General features: G+C 40.8%; 1 protein-coding gene across 1 annotated transcript in view; it reads right to left on the bottom strand.

The window, feature by feature from the left end:
• SLIT3 (slit guidance ligand 3) overlaps nt 1-21,809 on the bottom strand; it is a 633,135-nt gene that overhangs the window by 32,010 nt on the left and 579,316 nt on the right. Inside the window, exon 31 of the mRNA XM_054977013.1 lies at nt 403-643. Coding sequence (XP_054832988.1) covers nt 403-643 — 241 coding nt within the window. The remainder of the gene's footprint in view (nt 1-402; nt 644-21,809) is intronic.

Below are 21,809 nucleotides of genomic sequence, written 5' to 3' on the forward strand. Positions count from 1 at the left end.
GCTCATGGATCACGTGAAATATTTTGCTTCTGTGAGCAAGCAGAAACCAGAAAATATGACAGTGGCCTCACATATTGTTGAGAACTATCAAAAATGGAAAAAATTATATTTTATGCTTCAAGAATATCATGAGTAGGGAGAAATTGTATGAAGCCCTAAAATGAATGTACATCAGGAGTTGTGAAGGAAAGTATATAGTAACCAGCTGTTACTGTAACCAGATGTTCATTTTCCTTATGCTAAGAATGGGAATTGTATGGCACAGGAAATATGCTTTTGCTGGCATTCTGGTGCTAAGTGTAACAAGTACACTAGCACTTTTCCTAAGTTCTTCATCAATGAATGCACTTTATAGGGTATAACCCCCCCAACAGATGTTTCCATCTTGTTTGCATGGCTTACCTGGAGGGAGATGTTTGCTTGAGGGCGGATTTTGGCTGGTGGCAATTCAACATAGGAATCCTTCCCAACAAAATTGACAGTGATAAGTTTCTCGCACTTCTGGCCAGCAAAGCCAGCCAGACAACGACAGACCGGTTCCTGCTGTACTACAATGCACTGGGCTCCGTTTTGGCAGTCATAGTGGTCACAAGGGCTAGTCTGGAGCAGAACCATTGGTGGAGGATTTTCACAGAACAGGCCACTTTAAAAGAAGAAAGAAAATGTTATTCTGCGTATGCTAGTGTTAGAAAGGAATGTAAAGATACAAGTTTCTAATCTGATTGTGATTTGCTCTTCCGGAAGGTATGGAGATGACAAATACTGGGATTTAATATTTTTAACTGTCATACTGATTTTGAAGGACATAAGGACATGTACATAGAGAAAATTATATTGGAGTGAACTATCACATAACCTTTCCGATGGAAAGTATTCATCTACTAAGTAGGGCTACCTGCATGACTGTGGGTTCAGATCACCTTGTAATTACCAGGTGAGCACATGCCACTGGTTTATCGATGATCAGCTAATTGGCAAGCTATTCACTAGGTGGCTGCACTGCAGCACTCACATACACTTGAATTACTGGTGTGTCTGTTACTAACAGTCCCATAGCACTGCCACGCAGACTCAACTCTCTTCTCTGCAACCATATTTAAATCTATCATCAGTATCTTCCAAAATGAATTAGTTCTGAAATATATCCTACTGTCTGCTATCCAGTTAATGATTTCTGACTATAACCACATGAGTTTCCTTCAAACAAGCAGGATTTGCAAAGGAGATCAAATGTTTCCCATAAAACCAGGAATGCATCCAGAAGAACAAATGAATTGGTTTAATATAGTATAATGAGGCAGGGAACTTTCATCTGAATAGAACTGCTTTGAGGGGGACGGAGAAGCCAAATCAGCTCCGGAAAAAGTACGTCCACAGCCACAGTCTTAATTCCTTTGTTGGAGGATGGGGACCTGACACCAACTCTCGTATCACTCAGTTAGTCTTCTCCCTGTCTCCATTTTGAACACAATTTCTTTTCTAAACATAAAAATACTAATAACTTTGCTAATAAAAGGTCCACACTGCAATTCTACATGTGCTTACAAGAGAACAAGTTTACTTGGGAGGCAGGTCTACTCAGAAGCAGTCTCATTTTATTAAATGAGCCTTACTCTCAGGAAAAAGGAGTGTTTCAGGTCTGCAGGACTGAGCAGGAAAGAGGATTGGAGCTCATTTTGCTTTCAGGCACTGTGTTTGACCCATTCCCTCGGTTTTTGTGATCCATTCCTCATTTTATGTGCACCTTTGCATTGCTTCAATGTATTTCAATTGAGCCCATTCAAGTCAATTGTCTTTAAGTGGTGTGGCAACAAGTGTGCTTGTTCATAGCAAGTTCACAAGGAGTTCAGGATGTTTGCCATACTAATGAACTAATCCTTGGGATTGGCTAACCAGAATTGCTACTATCAGTTATGATAAATTCACCTGGGGAACTCATTTGTGATGAAGATAGCAATATCCCTACTACAGAGTATCATCTTGGGGAAAGTTTCATCAGATAATGTGCTCATGAGAACAACTTTATGAGCAGGAAACATTATATAGTAATCATTCCTATCTACCCAACTCAAAAATGGCTTGACCAAGCAAATCTCAGGCTGCATTAACAGTGGGTAAACTATGTGACTGACACATCTGACTGCTAAACATTTAGACATTCATGTTTGTTTTACATTTGTATCAAACCTTTCTTCCACCATGGGACTTAAGGAGTTTGTTAGTGGAGCCTGGGGAAGGCCGGGTTTGGGGAGGGAAGGCTGCTCAGGAGGGTATAGTGCCATATCCTCTACCCTCCAAAGCAGCTGATCTCTGTCATCTGGAGATCAGTTATAATTCCAGGAGATCTCTAGGCTCCATATGAAGGCTGGCAACTCTAAAACATAGACATTGCCCAGCTTAGCTTCAACAAGGTTGCTGCATCATATGCCACCCAAGAATTCTCTAGTACCCAATGAAGGGGAATGAGGCAAAGAAGGGAACAAATACTAACGGCTCTTCAACCAACTTTGACTTCTGAAGCCTTCATCAATTTTTTTTTTCAAAACTGGAGGTTTTTAAAGCATTTTTTTGAAATGCGGCTGAAGACTGTCAATTGAAAGGAAAGGTCTACCATGCTTCTGCCTTTTTTCTTCAACAGTTTTTACACAGTGACAAATAGGCCAATAATAACTGATCTTCCAGTCACAGCAGGTGCCACATGGAGGTGTTAAAATTTGTCTTGCTATCTCTCTCCTGAGCAGGAAAGAACATGTCTTCCGACTAAGGCAAGTGGGGTGAGCCAGAAAGAAACCCTAGACCTTTGAGCAAGAAAAAAAAAAAGAGGTGGGCATTGAGCACTGTAAGAAACCATGTTGAGGTCTGTAAAGGAAATAGCAATTTACAGCCACTTACAAAATGCATTTAAATGTTATCTGAAATCACTATTCCCACTTTGTATCAAACAGCAGTAGATAAAAATTGGGACAAAAGTTACTGTGTTTAAGAGATCTAAAAAAAACCTCAGTAAAAAAAATAACTGTTTTTTTTTAAAAAAATACTATGATTCAGTGCTATAGTCGTGGCTATTTATAAGATAAATTTGGGGCAGCTTCATATAACATTTAGCATAACAGACATGCATATACTTTAGCTGTAACTATGGGAGAAGTTTGCGTTCCTGAAAATCACTTTCCCTATTGTATGACAATTTTCGACTATTGGGGTTTTTGTTCTGCTTTGTTAGAGTGATTTGCTAGCATTGTCATTCTTCAAGGTTCAACTTCCTCTCCAGAAGCTGAATCTCTGAATGGGGGATGGCATCTTGTCCCTAGAGCACATTCATGTAAACACCTGCGAGTGAACACTAAAGCATTAAGCACAGTCTGCCAGTTCTCCCATTGCAGTTGCTGAGTTCTATTCTGAACTTTGGGAAAGTTTTGTTTTTTAGGTTAAAGATATTGTAGGGCAATTTTAATGCAGACCAAGTATATCTTTCTCATATATCTTTAACCCAATGAGCAAAACCCTAGCAGCTGAAAACATAGATTCTTTGAAGAGTAAATTAATATAGCAGACAGCATAGAGCCATCAGAAATGCGGAAGGAGGAGAGTCATGTTGTCCTGAATGAAAACAGGGGTGTTATATTTATGGAATGCTGGGAGGATCTGGACAAATAGATATTAATTAGCTGTGAAGCTGTTCATGCCTGTTTCTACCTGAAAATAAGATACATTTTCTGGTGGTTGGCAACAGGGATGGAATGGGAAAGGAGAAGCAAGAGAGACAAGGAAGGTAACTTACAGATGTCCAAGTCCCACACTCTGGCTACATCTTTTATTTACCTAATTCCCCTTCCCCCTGCCCACAAACTGAGAGCCAGTTTGGTGTAGTGGTTATAAGAGTGCAGGACTCTAATCTGGAGAGCTAGGTTTGATTCCCCACGCCTCCACTTGAAGCCAGCTGGGTGACCTTGGGCTAGTCACGGCTCTCTGGAGCTCTCTCAGCCCCACCCACCTCACAGGGTGTTTGTTGTGGGGATAGTAATGACATACTTTGTAAACCGCTCTGAGTGGGCATTAAGTTGTCCTGAAGGGCGGTATATAAATCAAATGTTGTTGTTGTTGTTAAAAAAGGACACAACCTAATTTAACTGGCTGGTTAAGCTTTGTGTTCCCCAAAGGATTCTTATTTGTGACCCCTAAAATAATAATATACTTTTGAGGTAAATATTAACTTATTTCACATAGTTACTTTGACTTGACAGAAAAGACAGAACTGAACAATAAACATTTATTTATAGTAAAGGTTTAGTGGAATCATCATTATGGATTGTACAACTGGATCTCAGCTGCACTTCCTAGAGGTTACACATTTTCCTCACTGTGAGTTAACATATTGAACTGAGCCTTAGTTAACCTAACACAAACACTAAGGAGAGAATTGATTCCTTTTTCTCCAGACAGAATTCTTCAGCATTTAAGAGTCAACTTCTAATCTTTTTACCACAGCTTATAGGCTTACTATAGATAGGAACCCTGGCTCACCTAGTAATTGAATGCCCAAATTTCAGTGAGGAGAAACAAAGATGGCTTACTCCGATACTTGAAAAGAATGAGCTCACAAATATTAATCAGAGCCCTTCTTTTCTTTTACACGATAAGGACCCATACATAACCAGGTCACTGGCATCTTACCTTTTAGTAATCCAGACTAAAATTAGGAAATGTTTGTGATTGGAGTGAGATTCTTTTATCACTATATTGGCAATAGTAGTTTTAGTATTTCGGTCTTTGTTTGTTTGTTAATGTAGGATCAGGCTTAAGGCTATAGCCAAAAGAGCTGTACCAGGAAAGGACTTACTATTCTGGTTCCAGGCTGCTCCTTTAACTCACAGAGATTCTGGTCATACAATTTGTTCACAGATGTTAGATTTGGCGGGCCTTATGCTTGCTTGTTTCACTAAACAAATTTCTTTCCCTAATATGACCCCAAATCCTAACTGAAAGCCTGTCTAAACTTAAACTGTTATCCAGACCCACCAAAATCCCTGCCAGAGGGGAAAAGGAGCTCTTTTCCCTCCATAAGCTGATGCTGGCTCTCTTATCCCAACCAGTGGAGTTCCAGGGTCTCTGATTGGCTGGCAATCAGTTGATTTGCATAAGGCTTAAATCACAAGGATTGGTTCAGAGTCCTGGAGGGACATTGGGGATGACTTATGAGCAGGGGTTTTTTTCTGGGAAAAGAGATGATAGAACTCTCAAGAGGGAAATGAGGAAGAAACACACGGGTTTCTTTGAAATAATATCATTTTCAAGCACTATTGCTGAGTATTTTCAAGAGGTGCCGGAACTCCATTCCACCACGTTCACCCTGAAAAAAAGCCCTGCTTATGAGAGATGTTAAGACATGAAATATCCTTTAGCCTGATAAGGCTGAAAGAACCAGAATGCAAGACTAGAGGTAGCTTGAGACTAGATTTTTTTAAATAACTTTGTTACATTTTTAAAAATTTATGTTATTTATAGTCCACCTTTCTCAATAAGACTCAAGTAGGGACACCCGCCTCCAGGTGGTGGCTGGAGATCTCCCAGAATTCCAACTGATCTCCAGGTGACAGAGATCAGTTCCCCTGGAGAAAATGGCTACTTTGGAGGGCGGACATTATACCATTCTGAGGCGTCTCCCCTCCCCAAACCCTGCCCTCTCCAGGCTCCACCCCCCAAAATCTCCAGGAATTTCCCTACCTGGACCTGGCAACCCTAGACTCAAGGTATATTACATAGTGTAAGTCATATGAGCTATGGCTGGTCTGAAGGTAGTGGGTTATTTAAACTGACTGTTCAGAGTCAACTACAGATTGGTATGAACTATGGCTGGAACATCCCATAAACAATGCAATAGGTTAGAGCATGAGTCAGTACACAGCAATATAGTCTGCAGTCCCTATCCCTTTTCCAAAGTATCTTTCTGAACCATTTTGATACAGTACACCCCTCCTACCTGCATAAAAAGCCCTCCTTAATAATTTGGTTTGTTATAGTTTGCAGAAGACCAGGAGAGTGGAAACCTTCCTCTAATGTTTTGCATGCAAATAAGTTTGTGTGTTTATTTCTGTGTATTAACATTTGGGTTCAAACATGTTTACTGTGGTTACAAGTGCAGGCCTCTGATGTGAGGAGGAGGGGGGCTGGGTGGGTGGGTAGAGACGAGTGCTGTGATTGGATGGTAGCTGTTCACTGTGAGGTGGAGTGAACAGCAATTTCGTCTGAGTGCTCATGGAAAGTGTTTATTCTAAGTCAGAAAAACTGTGTGGGATCCTGAAAGGGTCTCATTCTATCTAGGTGAGGCAAGCTGTGTGGAAAAGTCTGAGGGAATCTAAGTCTGTGTGGATAAGAGGAGTGTTTAATCTGTTAGTGAAGATCTGTGTAGAAAATCAGTCTTTGTGACTGGGTCTGTGAATATACCTTTAAGAATATATAGCTCTTTTGAAACCACCAAGCCTATTAACCTATTCTGAAACCAATATACTTAGCAATTCTCTGCAGCCATCATGCATATGTACTTATAAATTCTACTTCTGGTTAAGCAAATCTCCTGTTTCATCTGGAATACTGAATCCCTTGTCTATCTCACAGCCACCCTCCATGCACTGACCATTCTGTCGTACTACCATCTCTAACAAAGCCTTCCTATAATACAGGACAAACAGAAGAGGTCTCAGGTGAAAGCCTTTGGAGCTAATGAAAACCTATTGGGAATACTGAGGAAGTCAGGGAGGCAGCAATATATAGGTTGCACAAAAGGGGCAAAATGCCACAGGTGGTGCTAGTGGTGGGATTCAAAACTCAAAGGGAAAACATTCTCAGGTTAAAAAGGTGTGGATAAAGTAGAGATCACCTAAAGCTCTGTGTGTTTAGATAAATAGTGTTGGAAGACCAGAGTCTTCCTGTGGTAAAAGTTTAAGGTGACATAATGAGGAGCTGTAATTAAGACCTAAGGCAGGTTAAAAATAAACAACACTTCCTAACTTCATCTGGCAGGCCATTCGAAAAGGTGGGGGCCACAACAGAGAATGTGTGTATGCAAACAGTGTTTTGTTTTCCTGTATTATTTCTTACTATTCTGATTTATTTGAACATTTTCCAGGTTACTTGTCTTGCCTAGGACAGGACAATGATACTTCACTGAAGAATAAATACACAATCACCAGGGGGGAAGATGTGTGAAGAACTGCTGTGACCTTTCAACAAGAGACTATTTGATTGTTCCAACTGTAAATAATAAGCTGAAACTGCATGCCCGTAAAACCAGCTGTGCTCACCCAATTTTCAAATACAGCAGGGCTGGCACATTAAGCAGGCAATGTGCCTAAGCCAAGAGGGAGGTATGTTTGTTTGTTTGCTTGTAGAGAAACCTATCAATGTACCTGCTGTTTGCCCCCAAGTTCCTCATTACAACAACTTTCCAAAACCAACCAACCCTTTTGCATTAGCATAACAAGTTCAACACAATGCACTCTGATCATCTGGAGCCACTGCAGCTTGTGAATAAGTAATGCACTGAACGTCACTCCGCAGTATGCAAAAGATGTAAAGAGTGCTTTGCTGTAACATACATCCTGTTTCCAAAGACACTCTATATGCCAGTTAAGATTTTTATTCTGTTCTTTGTTGTTGTAGTGAAGTCCCTTTGGATAGATATGGAGAAAAAACTAGCAGCTATAAACAATGTATGATGTCAAAAATGCATAATTGTAGGTACTGAAAGTATATGTGAAGACCCTCTACTTCTGCACTATGCCATAACAGCAGAGAACAAAAAGCAATATAAATAACATCCATTCATAAATCAATAAGAATTCCTAACAGATTAGCCCCTGGTATAGAACAACACAGTTTACAAATATCTATATTAAAGCAGGTCAAGAGCAGAGGCAAAGAATGTGGCGCATCTTTATTCCTTTAAAACTGCTCTCAATACTGCAGGAAGCCTGGTTTGGATTAACCTTCTTTCCTTCTTGCATGGCCCTGATCCAAACTGCACAGAATTTCTTTCTTTCAGACTAATGGAGATGTGCAAATGGGCAAGATCAACAATTGCCTGTACACATGCACTCTTTGTTGTTGTGAGCACCTTGTGAAATGGTGTTCCTGAGGTGGTCAAGGAGATTCCTGCACTTCTGTCACTCCGCAAACTACATAAAACAAAATTGTTTAGGAGATTTATATTATAAAAATAAAATGGTTATATTATAATGAAATGGTTCAGGAAGGTGATTTTATGTAATACCATTTTTTGCACTGTGTAATGTATTGTTTTTAAAACTTTATTGTGTTTTGGATTTCTGTAATCTTACATTGTTTATTAGATGTATCATCCTATTGACTGCATTTATTTACACTGTGCAATCTGCCTTGAGCCTCTGTGAGAAAGACAGACTACAAATGTCTTCCAAACATTCAAATGACTTCCAAACATTCAAGTGTTCTTCTATTCAACTGCTCATTTTTTAGAATGCACCTCTCCTGAAATCAAATGTCCCTACTTTGGTTTTTCTGTACAAATTTCTATTTACTTTCCTAATGCAGCTTTCTGGGCATCTTCCCTAGACTGGGAACAGAAATCAAGGAGAGAAATGTTGTTATTCATCCACTGCTTGTGATCCTTTCCTTTCCTTTCCAAAGTGTCTATGATCAAATGATCTTGAGCAATGACTAATAGAATAATTAATTAATTTCCAAAGGAAAATATGCTAGACAGAAATTTAGCAACCAAAAAGATTATATTTGGATCACTATCTAGCATCAGATAGGGAAGACTCTCCTCCTAAAAATTAAGAACAAAGGGGATCTGAATATGGAATATGATGGGATTACCATTCAGTACCTCAGAGGCATTGGCATTCAATCGAGCTAGGGCAAATGCCTGAACATAATAAAAAAATTAAGTATTTCTTGTGGAATGGTAAGGACTAGACATGGGCACGAACCAAAAAAAATTAATGAACCTGTGGTTCATGATTCGGTGCCACTGACGAACCCGAACAAACGAACCGTAATGAACATTTCCCATTACTGAACTGGTTCGTGGTTCGTGGGCATCGGAATGGCCCCCGTTGCACTTAAGAGAGCCCATATTCACAGGGAGTGTTTAGCAGGCTCTCCTCCAGCCAGCACCCAAGTTTGGTCAAGATTGCAATAGGGATCTTGGAGTTATACCCTCTCCAATCCGAGGCCCCCAGGAAACTTCCACTCGATACAATTAGAGCCACCAGTTGATGTTGGCCCAGTGTACAAGGGGTTGGCCATCAGAACTGCCTATCAGGGTTTGCAGGGATGAGATTTGAGTGCCCATGGCTACAGAACACCCCCCTCCCCCCGGGTGCCTTCTCCCATGTAACCAATTGTAACCAATTTGCAGCTCCATGGTTGGAAGGAAGACCTGCTGATCAAGGTAAGCTGGGCTTCGATTCAGGTTTCCAGGGTGACAGAAGGAGTGTAGACAGAATTCAGGCATGCCCCCAGCTCAATTTCCAAGGGAATTGATTGACGGTGCCTGACTGTCTGGCTTCACAAACCGTGGGCGAACGCAATGAACCGGGCTTCCAATGAACGCTGGTTCGTTGGCCATGGACCCTCACGAACTGCCAGATCGCAAACAGATGATCAGGCAGTTCGTGGGTTTTTTTTGGTTCGTAATGCGGTTCGTGCCCATGTCTAGTAAGGACCGTAGAGGTAAGATACCAAAAAATTCGGTTGAGCAAACTCTACAAGCCCATATCACTGTGCTATTATAATCTAGGTAGACAAGACAACATTTATCAGTAGATAGGGTCTCTGCCTTACCCAGCACAAGAATGTCTTCAGTTGTATGCCCCAACTGTCATAACCTGGCATCAACAATCTTCATCCAAGCAGAATAGTAAGCATCTTGTTTAAGAAAAAAAAACAGCTGCTTGTGATGAAAGTGAGGGCCTTTTCGGTTGTCCTCCCTAAAACGGTTTGCTTGGCACTGGAACTTATGAGTATGTGGTGTCAGGTAAAGACATATTTGTTTGGCTGAGGTTTTTTGTTGTTGTTCAGTATATATTTTACTTCTTTGAATGACCTGGATAGCCCAGGTGAGCCTGACCTCGTCAAATCTCAGAAGCTAAGAGGGTCATCCTTGGTTAGTAATTGGATGGGAGACCTCCAACAAAGACCAGGGCTGCAGAGGCAGGCAGTGGCAAACCACCTGTTAGTTTCTTGCCATGAAAACCCCACCAGGGATAAGTTAGCTATGACTTGAGGGCACAACATACATACCTCTATAAGCTTAATGTGGCCCCATCTGCAGATACTTAAATGGACAGGTCAGGGCCATGTATTTTATTTATTTAAAATATTTCTGTGCTGCTTTTTCAACCAACTCAGGGTCCTCAAGGTGGCGAACATTAACAAATCAAACGTTAAAATATTAAACAGCTTTTAAAATGTGTGTGTATTTATATATACTTAAACAAAACCCATAAACCCATATAAACACACAAACAAGGAGGACGATAATAAAAGTTAGTCTGGGAATTCCAAACAAAACAAAAAAGTCTTCCACCTCCTGGTGTAAGACAATGATAGAGAGAGACAGCTGTGGTGGTACTGCTGTTGGCTGGCGAGGCAGCCTAGTAAGAGACTGGCCCAGAGGGCAAGTGGAGGGAGGATGGGGTTCTTCCCATGAGTCATATGGGTCCCTTGTTAATCTGTTACTTAATATCGTTTTCATTCGTTTATTCTGGTCTTTGGTCTGTTCATTTTTATTTTTTTATTGCTGTCTTATACGGATTTGTTTTAAATTTTGTTCTTAATTTGCCTTTTGAATGCTACTGTTTTGGCTGTAATTTTGGTATGGGATTTTGATATAATCTTCATTTTAAGAATCCATTGCTTATGTTGAAAATCTCAAGCAATTTTGATTCACTCAAAATGGAAAAAGAGCTTCTAGAAGACATGATCCTTTCATCATGCACATTTTTAACATGAAGCACCACGAGAAGCACTACATAATTTAATTCTACCATTACTTATCAAAGTAATCCTTTGATCCTGTCTATAGTGACAGGCAAAGAAGTGTAGATCTAGATGTGCTAGAGACAGGTTAGACTGAATTCTCTGCCTGACCATAAATTTTTTAGTACATCTTAATGGTCTTGTGGATTGACCTACCATTCTTCCAGTGCAACACAAAGACTGCATGAAGTCAAAATACATTACTGTTGCATTTTCCAATCAAACATTTTTCCTCATCTTTAAATCAGCCATAATTTCCTTGTATATAACGTGCATTTCAACACTTTTCTCAATGTATTTCTGAACCACACCACAATAGCTGTCAGCACTGCGCAAATACACTCCATGTATCTGCAGGAGAGCTGCTAGTGAAGAGTTGGTTCTTTTCTTGTTGAACAACAAATATTTTGTGCAACATAGTTCTCCCAAGTGTCAGCAATGCCCTTCAATTCCTATATTGAACAAACAAGACAGTCCCTTTGCAAAACAATGAATGATCATAAATCTGGTATCAAAAATCATAACATTTAAAACCAGTGGGAGAACATTTTTACAATAGGCCCCCCTAGGGTTGAATCAAGACATTGGATTGTTCTCCCACTGCCTGGATTATAAAGATTCTTACCTTTTTCCACTCCATGTATCTGATGAAAGGAGTTTTGACGCTCAAAAGCTCATATCCTGGAAATCTAGTTGGTCTTTAAGGTGCTAATGAACCTGAATCTTGCTCTATGTGCGGCATGTTTCTGCTCATTTCTTTCAGAGGGAGCTAGTGGTGGCCAATATTTTAACAAATGAACTCAAGAAATGTTTGCTCCTAGATAGCAGACAGCTCATAGCCTCACTGAAGTTCCTTCCTTCCTTCCTTCCTTCCTTCCTTCCTTCCAAGGAAAGAGCAAGAGTCCAGTAGCACCTATAAGACTAACTAAATTTATGGTAGGGTATGAGCTTTTGTGATTCATAGCTCACTTCTTCAGATACAGCTAGAATGTGAGTTCACCTGTCCTTATATCTTGGTGAGTGGAGTGATAAAAGCTGGTGAATGACAATAGCAGGCGTGATTGGAAGGGCGGGGTTTGCAGATGCAGAGGGGTGGTGGGGTGGCGAAATCAGCATTGGTAATGAGTCAGGAAGCCTAGGTCTTGATTCACTCCAGGTGGAAGCATTGTCTTGAGCTTCATTATCAATTGCAATTCATCAGTCTCTCTTTCTAATCTCCCTTTGAAATTCCTCTGCAAGATAACTGCTACTTTTAGGTCAGCAACTGAATGTCCAGGAAGGTTAAAATGTCCCCCCACTGGTTTTAGAATTCTGTGGTTCCTGATGTCAGACTTACGTCCATTAATTCTTTGTTGAAGGGAATGGCCAGTTTATCCAGTGCAGAGGGTGGAAGGGCATTGCTGACATGTGATGGCGTAAATTACATTAGAGGATGATTTCCCCCCAAGGATTTCAGGTCAGCATACAGGGCCCCTGCTTCCATTTTAAGACTCAGATTAGATTAAGTCAACAAGCTGGGTCAAAGTTATCATGTGAAAGTAGGAATCTGAACCCAGGTCTCCACAATCCTAATTAAACACGCTAAATGCTAAACAAAACTGATATTAGGAATGTTACTACAGGAAACAGAGGTAAGAAGTGAGCAACAACAGTCAAACACTGAGCCACATATTTGTACCTGATACATCCTAAAACACATTTAAATGAATTGGCTTTTGAGGTGTAACTTCTTCAGAGATGTAAGTTTCTCAAATATCTAGCATAACTAATTCTCTTAAATAAAACTAGCAGCAGGCTTAATTCAACCATGTCCTTGATGCTTTCGTATGTCAGATTTTGTAAAGACTACTCATAATCACCCAGCTCTTTCCTTATAAAAAGATGAATCTGTTTGATAAATGCTGTTATTATTGCTGTTGCCCTTAATTCTTAAATGAAATGAGAAACTTGAAGGGGAAACAAAAGTAATATCTCAGCCAGCCCAAACTGCTATACAACACTGCTATACTGCTATTCTATTCTAATAATAGAATATTATTTGAATATGCTGTTCTAAAAAGCTAATGTAGATGTAGATATTAAGCATGTTCAGCATGATTTAGTCACAGAAAAATCTGCTGATAAATCATAAGAAGAAAATCTTTAAAATTAAACCAGTGGTTTCCTGAGAAGTAGCTTCAGTACAAATTGCTACAGTGAAGCTAAAGAAGCCCAATACAGATCCAGATTAAGTTCAGTAATACACTGGAAAGAGCTGATTTTGTAAAGGCACGTTTTATAGAACCAGTAAAAATGTCATGCCATGAAGGAATCAGATTTAAAACCCATAACAGACATGTGTACAAATGATCACATATAATTAGATAATTGATGTCATCTGTATTTCAAAATTCACACACCTGAATATCACAGGTTTCAAAAGACAATTGTTTGAGTGCATATCACATCCTTCCTTATCACATGTCATACTTCTCACCCTATAGCAGGCTGGTTCATTCAGCCATTTCACAATTAGATTTGTAAACTTTTCTAGAGACAATTATTGGACTCAGGAAAGAGGCAAAGCTAATTTCTGATCACTATTTGATTGATAATCCAGAGGTGACAATTTCTTCCAATGATTCAAAATACTAGTTCCTTCATCGACTCTTTGTGATCCTAAATGAGACCAATTTGTCTTCTCAACTGACAGTAAATTGTCTCTCCTGGGATAACAGTCTTAGGATGAATTAATTGTATATTTGGAAAGTTTTACAGATATATACTATGCCTTAGGGGAATAACATGTTTATTTTATCTTTAAGAGATAATGTAAACGTTTATGTAGTAGCTAAAAAAAATTCATTGCATAATATGCTAATAGCCTTCAGATTTCTACAGTGTTCCAAGGGCATCATACCAACTTGAAGGTGATGTTAAACTGCAACCTCACCTTCATTTGCAGGCTAGCATCTTTGACTCAGCCATTCAGTTACGAATGTCAGGTGTTTCATAACTCACAAATACCTGTCAGAGCCACTTTTAAAAAATGCATCTAACAAGAGGAATCTGACATTAAGTACTGCTGTGCCAGTAGATGTGCATGTTTAGATCCTACAGTTCTGTTGTGATCCCTGTTTATTTAAATGATGGCTGCTGAGATTCCTTGCTACAAAATAACACAGCAGGGGAACTATGAAATAGCTACCTAACAAAGAAATAAAAACAACATGCATTACATGAAGCTCAGCACATTTAATATATGTTCCCCTCTAGAGTGACATCTATCAGAAAAGCAGGTGGATTGCTGAAGGGAAGGTGTAACAAGTCAGACTCTGCTTACTAGGGGGTCATGAATTGTAAAGAGAGTTCATGCAAGGGTAAAAAATATAACAGACTTGGTATGGGGAAGTGAGTGAGAGAACTATTATTTATTTGAGAAGGACACAGACTAATAAGCTACATCAGAGCTGCCTACACAGTAGCTATCTATAAAGAATGACATAATCTAAGTTTGCTATTGCTGTACAGAGGATGAAGCCAGATTTACCAATCTGTGACAAGCAGAAAGTAATAACAACTTTGTATATGGCTCTGTAAAATCCACCTCCCTTCTTTCTCTTGCTACGTGCCAGTATGAACATGGTCTTCCCGGTTTTCCTCTGCAATGCTAAAAGAAATGCTGGAGCACTACTGCAGCTAGCTCACCTGGGTGAAGCAACTGTGATGGCTTCACAACAAAAACTCCCCAAGTCAAAAGGAGCACTGGACACTAGGGGTGGGCACAAACCATGAAAAAAAAATGAACTCTGCAGTTCGTGGTTCATGCGTTTTCACGGGAACTCCCGGCTGGCCAAGCCCCGCTGTTTAAATGATCAGCTGCTTGTTGGGGATTGCTTTGTAAAACGAATGAAACGAACCAGCATACCAGTTTGGAAGTTTGTGGAAAGGAGCTTCCACAATCCGTTGGTTTGAGAACCACGAACTGGGCCAGTTCGTGGTTCATTTTGGTTCGTGTTCCGTTTTGTGCCCATCTCTACTGGACACACATCCTTCATTCTTTTCCTTCCTTAACCAGGAATTAAGAAAGACAATTGCAGTGGTGCTCCATTGCTTGTACAGATTTATAGGATATGCCTTTTCTGGATACTGAGAATTAGGATATGTGATTATAATGTTCCAAAGCTGCCTCGATTTTGTTCATGCTTCCCCCCACCACATAGTTTGCCCCCCCAGCATTAGCTTTCCTTTACATTTTGCTGAACTGTGGCTCAACTATGAGAGAGAAAAAGCCCATTAAAGAGCTAAAAAGGGTGAGAGTATATGAAATTTTGAAGCTGGAGTTTAACTCCACCTCTTCCTAATATTGGCTGCAGGCAGTATCCACAAGGAAGCTCCAACTATAGTCAATTCCCAACTTCTTCTGCAAACAAAATTTAAGGAAGTTTCCTTTAATCTTGATCATCAAGGAAGAATTATGGGTTGCACACAGAGACCCTTCCTATCAAAATTCATGGAGGAAGTGGCAGCATTAAACTGATACTTGGAGAGAGTGAAGTGGATGAGGATTAATCCAGACAAGATGTATAAGGACTACGGCTGACCCAGGAATGGGGTTCTACTGATAACAGACGGGGTTCTGTTTCACCACCAAATGGAAAGCTGACTGTTGCCTTAAAGGAGAAGAATGGGAAGATAAACCAGCGGTTTATGTTACAATGGCCAAACTAACAGACTATATTAATAAAAGGCCCACCCATATTAGAATTTCAAGGAAGATGGGGAAAGTATTATGCATATTATATTAATTAAGATAAGCAGTGGAAGAAGTACAGAGGAAAACAGAAGTATAATTTAATGTAAATGAAGCAATAATGAGACTTTAATCAATTGAAATTTTTGCTTAGAAGATCTGTAGTATTGATTGAATTTTGAGAACTATAGAATTAACAATATATCTTTCTTTTTTAATTTCATTTTATTTTTTCTCCTGTCTTTTTTAGCTATAGTTTTCTGTTTTTCCTCCTGTTTATATTCTTTTTTTTGTATTTTGTAATTTGTTTCTTTTTGTTATATTTTCTATCGTGCAACAAGAAAATTATTATTATTTTTTAAAGATGGAGTTCTGTTTCCTCTGAAACGCTGGGTGCTCAGCTCAGGGGTATTTGTAGGTACTATATTGTCTGTAAATGGTTAAATGGTTAAAAATTGCCTGGAATGCCTTTGACCAGTTGAGGCATGTTTTCCATTTGTGACCTTTCCTGGAGAACGATGACTTGCCAACAGTCACACATGTTCTAGTAGCATCCAGATTTGATTACTGTAATCAATGTAATCAAATGGATGTGTATAGAAATTTTGTCGTGTATATCAGCGATTCTGTTGTGTGGTAAATAGCCTTGGGGACTTTTTAATTGAAAGGCAGTATATAAACCAAATAAACTAAATGACTATACTGATAGACCAGAATTAAGGAAAGAAACCTCTAGTGGAACGAGTTTAGTAGCGAATTTTACAGCAATTGCACTCTGTCACGAAGAGACAACCAAGTGCCCAGTTGCTCCTCTAAGAAATAAAAGCAGGCCTCCTCTGAGGAATAAGAGCTGGCTCATCGATCAAGGTACCCTTCTGAACCACCTTTTGGGATAGGGACTGGGAGGCACTGTTTTGCAGTGGTTCCAGTCTTACTTCAAGGGTAGGTTTCAGAGTGTGGTGCTGGAGGGACTGCTGCTCTGCCACTTGGCCTCTGGGGTCCATCAAGGTTCCATCTTGTTCCCCATGCTTTTTAACATGTAAAGCCAATGGGAGAGACCATCCAGAGATTTGGACTGAGTTGCCACCAATATGCAGATGACACTCAGCTCTCTTGCACTACCAACAGATCCCAAGAAAGCTGTGGAAACAGCGAACAGGTGCCTGGACGCAGTTTTAGAAAGGATGAGGGCTAACAAGCTGAAATTTCAACCCAACAAGATAGAAGTGCCTCTGGTGGGAAGAAGGTCTGACCTAGAAAATGGGTTATCCCATTTTAGATAGCATTGTACTCCTCCTAAAGGAGTGGATTTGTAGCTTGGGGATGCTCTTGGATCTAGGTCTCTTGTTGCAAGGAGTGCCTTTCACTAGTTTCAGCTGGTGAGCCAGTTGTGGCCCTTCATGAGCAGGAAAGATCTTGTCACTGTAGTACATGCCCTGGTGAGATCTAGATTAGAGTACTGTAATGTGCTGTACGTGGGACTGCCATGAAGACTGTCCAAAAGCTACAGTTGGTACAGAATGCTGCTGTCAAAAAGCTGACTGGAGTGGATGATAGAGGCCATCTGCACTGGCTCACAATTTGCTTCTGGGCTCAATTCAAGGTGCTGGTATTGACCTTTAAAGCCCTATATGGCTTGGAACCAGTATACCTTAAAGACTGCTTTCTCCTATATGAATCAACCCATAGACTCGTCTTTGGAGGCCCTGCTTCAGGTGCCCCTGCCATATGAGTCTAGAGAGGTGGCAACCTGAGAAAGGGCCTTCTCAGTCATAGAACCAAAACTTTGGAACTCCTTCCCAAGGGAGTCATCTGTCTGTCTCTATTGCCTTTTTTGACTTTTAATTTTGTCTGGCTTACCCAGTAACTGTTATTGGCCCTCTTCCCTGTTCTTTGTGCTGTATGGTTATGTATCTATTGGATTATTTAAAATATTATTTTGAATGTTATTTTTAATTTAAATTGTTTTAAAATGTTGTTTCAAATTGTTTGTTAGTGTTTTAATGTTTGCCACCTTGGGGACCCTATTTTGGGTAGAAAGGTAGCCTATAAATGTTTTAAACAAATAAATAATTGTATTTAAATACAGGGGGGGATGGGTTTTTCTGAATTTATTTACTTTTAAAATGTCGGTTCTGCCTTTCTTCTTGTAAAGGATCTCAAAATTATACCTACAGATTTCTAGCCCAAAGGAAAATCAAGACAATCACAAGGGGTAGAGGTTTAAAATGTTACAGCTTTAAGCAACTGGACATGTAAAATTGATCCATCCATGCCTGTTGCTTTACTGGTGCTGTTTGTCCCCCCCCCCCAATTGAAATAAAGAGTCAGGCACAAGGCTTGGGTACTAAAGGGCCACTTCTATTAAAATACAACATAAAATGTTAATATGGCAAGGGTCTAACTAGTGGTACAGGTCAAGCCCTGGGGTCACCCAGGACCACCACCTTGACCTGTCTGGGTGAGCCCCCACTACCCCAGGTGCAAGCCATCCAAGCACATGGTTGGGACCCGGCCAGCCAGGCAAATGGTTCCCCCCTTAAAGTTTCAATCATCTCAAGCCGTGGGGTCTGAGTGAAGGACTTGTATAGGGGGTCCCTCCCGGCAGTCTAACCTCACAAGTGGCAGTCTGACTTCACAGGTGACAGCCATAAACCCTGCCAACCAATCTGGACAGACTCCAATTCCCCACCAAAACCGACACAATTCTTACATGGCCTTTTTCATGCTAGTAACCTGAGTGTAACCCAGCATGTGAGATGAATTCTTGTCCATATATTGTGCAGCCCCTTTATCCCATCTCTCCTACAAGAAGTTCAAGGCAGTGTTAGTGAACTATATGCGGGTTCCATACTCTTCTTTTTTTTTTTATACAATTTTTTATTTTCAATATCTAACATACAACTACTACATACATACATACCCTACAGGACAGTAACTACAAAAGACTACAATAACACAAGGGATAGGAAAGAGGAGAGAAAAAAAAGAGAGGGAGGGAGGGGTGGAAAAAAGGGGAAGGTACCCTACAAACACTAAACACTAAACACTACATTTCTGTTTTCCCTTCATACTGCCATTATTCAAAAGTTAAAGCTTTATATTATATTGATGGAGTGGTTGACCTTACTAAATGCAAATTACAATTTAATTTCAAGTTAAAATTTTCTTCCCCTCCTGGGTCCCGGACAGAGTTCTCTCTGCGCAACTGCAGCCGCAGTGCTCGTTTCCTCCCCCTCCCCCTCAGACTTCTCCTTTTCGTCTTGCTTGGTGCACTGGAATTCTGGGTTCCTGTCCTCAAAATCCCTTAGTTGATCTTCTGATAATATCTTAAAGGCTTGATCTTTATGGGTGAACCAGATTCCTTCCGGAAATAACCATTTGTACTTTATTCCACGTTCTCTCAGAAGAGCTGCGAACTTTTTATACTTAAAACGTCTTTTCCGGACTAGAAATGGGACGTCTTTCAATATCTTAATTTTGTTGCCCAAGAAGTCCAAATCCGCATTGTATGAATTATATAGGATAGTGTCCCGGATCCTCTTAGATGAAAAATCGATGATCTCGCGCGGCAACTGACGCTTCATTGCATACTTTGAAGTAGCCCGACGGGCTTCCAAAATGGCGCTTTTAACTTCTTCTTTAGTTGCCCTCGCGGGTGTTGCCAATAGTTCCGAGACAAGACCCCGTAAGTCCTCGTTTTCCTCCTCTTTCACATTCTGGAGGCGCAAAATTGTCTGTGTTCGTTCCACTTGTAGCCCGATCAACTGATTCTCCACCAGTTTAAGCTCTTTATTCGTAGCCTTCACGAGTGACGCACTTTCCCGAGCAGACTTCTCTGCCTCCCCCGCTGCTTCCTTGATGGTTTTCACTTCGCTCTCAATTAAGCCCACCCTTTGATCTGTTTCATTCAGCTTGTCAACAAAGGGTTTTACAGCGTCACCAACCGCCCTCCGTACAATTTCCTCCAGCAATTCTCCCTTTAAGGCAGCCGAAACTGACTTGCCAAGGGCAGGACTTTGTTTTTTTGTTGCCATTTGGGGGGGGGGGCGCCAATCAAATTTTGAGACTCAGCAAAGGGGAAGAGTGAGCCTTCTTAGCTTCAGATCTCACCTCTCCTTCACGTACGCTTGTAATAACAGAAGGAATTCGCTTACTTGTAGGCTCTCGCCTAGTTCTGCTCTTTGCCGTTTCTCATGGCCCGGCAGCACTCGAGGCGCCGCGCACGTCCGCCGGCCTCCGTAGGGACAAACGGGCAATTAACCCCCCGCATTGATTCCAGGGGGCTCTTCCCGCAGCGTCCCGGACCCAGCCTCCCTCACTGGGAGTTTTGGGGGCTAATCTTCGCAGATCAGCCGCCCGGACAGGGTGCTCGGCCGCTTCCTCTCGAGCCAGTGAAGAGGAGCGTCCGACATGGCGGAGAAAACGAAACCGAATCCCATACTCTTCTTATGTGGATGGAAATGTTGTAGAATTTTTGACATATATATCTGCTGTTCTATGCAACAGACGAAACAACATATCATACTAACTGGAAGATCAGTCCATGCTTTCACAGGCTTCAACTGAGGTTGTTATTAGAGATGGGCATGAACCAAATCACGAACCAAAATTAAGCACAAACCAGGCTGGTTCGTCAGATCCCATTTCTGATGAACCACCAAGAACTTTAGGGTGGTTTGTTTGGTTCATTTTTTGGTTCGTCACTGCAGACAGCCTGGTGCCAATCAATCAGTTTCCTAGGCAATAGAAGATGGACTTCCTACAGACCTTCTGCTGACCCGGAAGTGATGATTTTCTGACCTGGATGTGACGTTTTCATGAACCTAACGAATCGGATCACAAACCAGGGGCAAGTTCATGAAAGTTCGTGGTTCATGGAATTTGATGAACCACGAACCACATGATTCAATATATTGTTGAAGGCTTTCATGGCTGAAGAACGACGGTTATTGTGGATTTTCTGGGCTGTATAGCCGTGGTCTTGGCATTGTAGTTCCTGACCCATCGTGAGTGCCATTGGTTTACTGACATATGAATTAGCTGGGCCATCTGGCCAATCTTCTACAGGACCACATCGGAAAAACTACGTCTTACATCAAAGATTCAGCACATTTCATCAACAAAATCAGTTCTCTGAAACTTAATCCACAGGACATACTCGTGGGTTTTGATGTTGTATCCCTGTTTACTAAGGTTCCGGTAAAAGACACAATCGCACTTATTAATCAGATTTTTCCAGAGGATGTAACAGCCTTATTCCACCATTGTCTGACAACCAGTTACTTTCAATGGGATAATGAATTCTATGAACAGATGGATGGGGTGGCCATAGGAAGCCCTCTCAGCCCAGTTATAGCAAACTTCTACATGGAACATTTTGAAAAAACAGCTCTAGAATCAGCACCCCACAAACCTACAGTCTGGTTCCGGTTTGTGGATGATACCTTTATCATTTGGAGCCAAGATGAGGAAGAACTGATGGAGTTTTTAAACCACCTCAACAATATCCACCTGAACATACAATTCACCATGGAGAAAGAAATCGAGGGTAAACTTCCATTTCTAGATACCTTGGTCACCCGCAAAGCAAACTTTCAGTTAGGTCACAAGGTCTACAGGAAACCAACTCACACGGATCGGTACTTACACAAAAACTCCAATCACCACCCTCAACAGAAAAGAGGCATAATAAAAACATTAGTAGACCATGCAAGACGGATATGTGAACCTCACTTTATCAACAAGGAAACTAATAATCTAAACCACCCACTTCAAGTAACTGGCTACTCCAGAAATGAAATCAGAAGAGCAATTAAACCAAGGATAAATCAAACAACTAAGGAAAAACAGTCTCCTACAGGAATAGTGTTTTTGCCATATATCAAAGGAATCACGGATCAGATGGGAAAGCTTATGAAAAAGCACAACCTACAAACAGTATTCAGACCCACCAGAAAAATACAACAGCTGCTACGATCAGCAAAAGACAGTAGAGCCCCTCACCTCTGCAGGAGTATACAGCATACCCTGCAGCTGTGGACAAGTTTACATC

The sequence above is a fragment of the Eublepharis macularius genome, chromosome 4 (genome assembly GCF_028583425.1).
Source record: "Eublepharis macularius isolate TG4126 chromosome 4, MPM_Emac_v1.0, whole genome shotgun sequence".
In the NCBI taxonomy this organism is placed as follows: domain Eukaryota; kingdom Metazoa; phylum Chordata; class Lepidosauria; order Squamata; family Eublepharidae; genus Eublepharis; species Eublepharis macularius.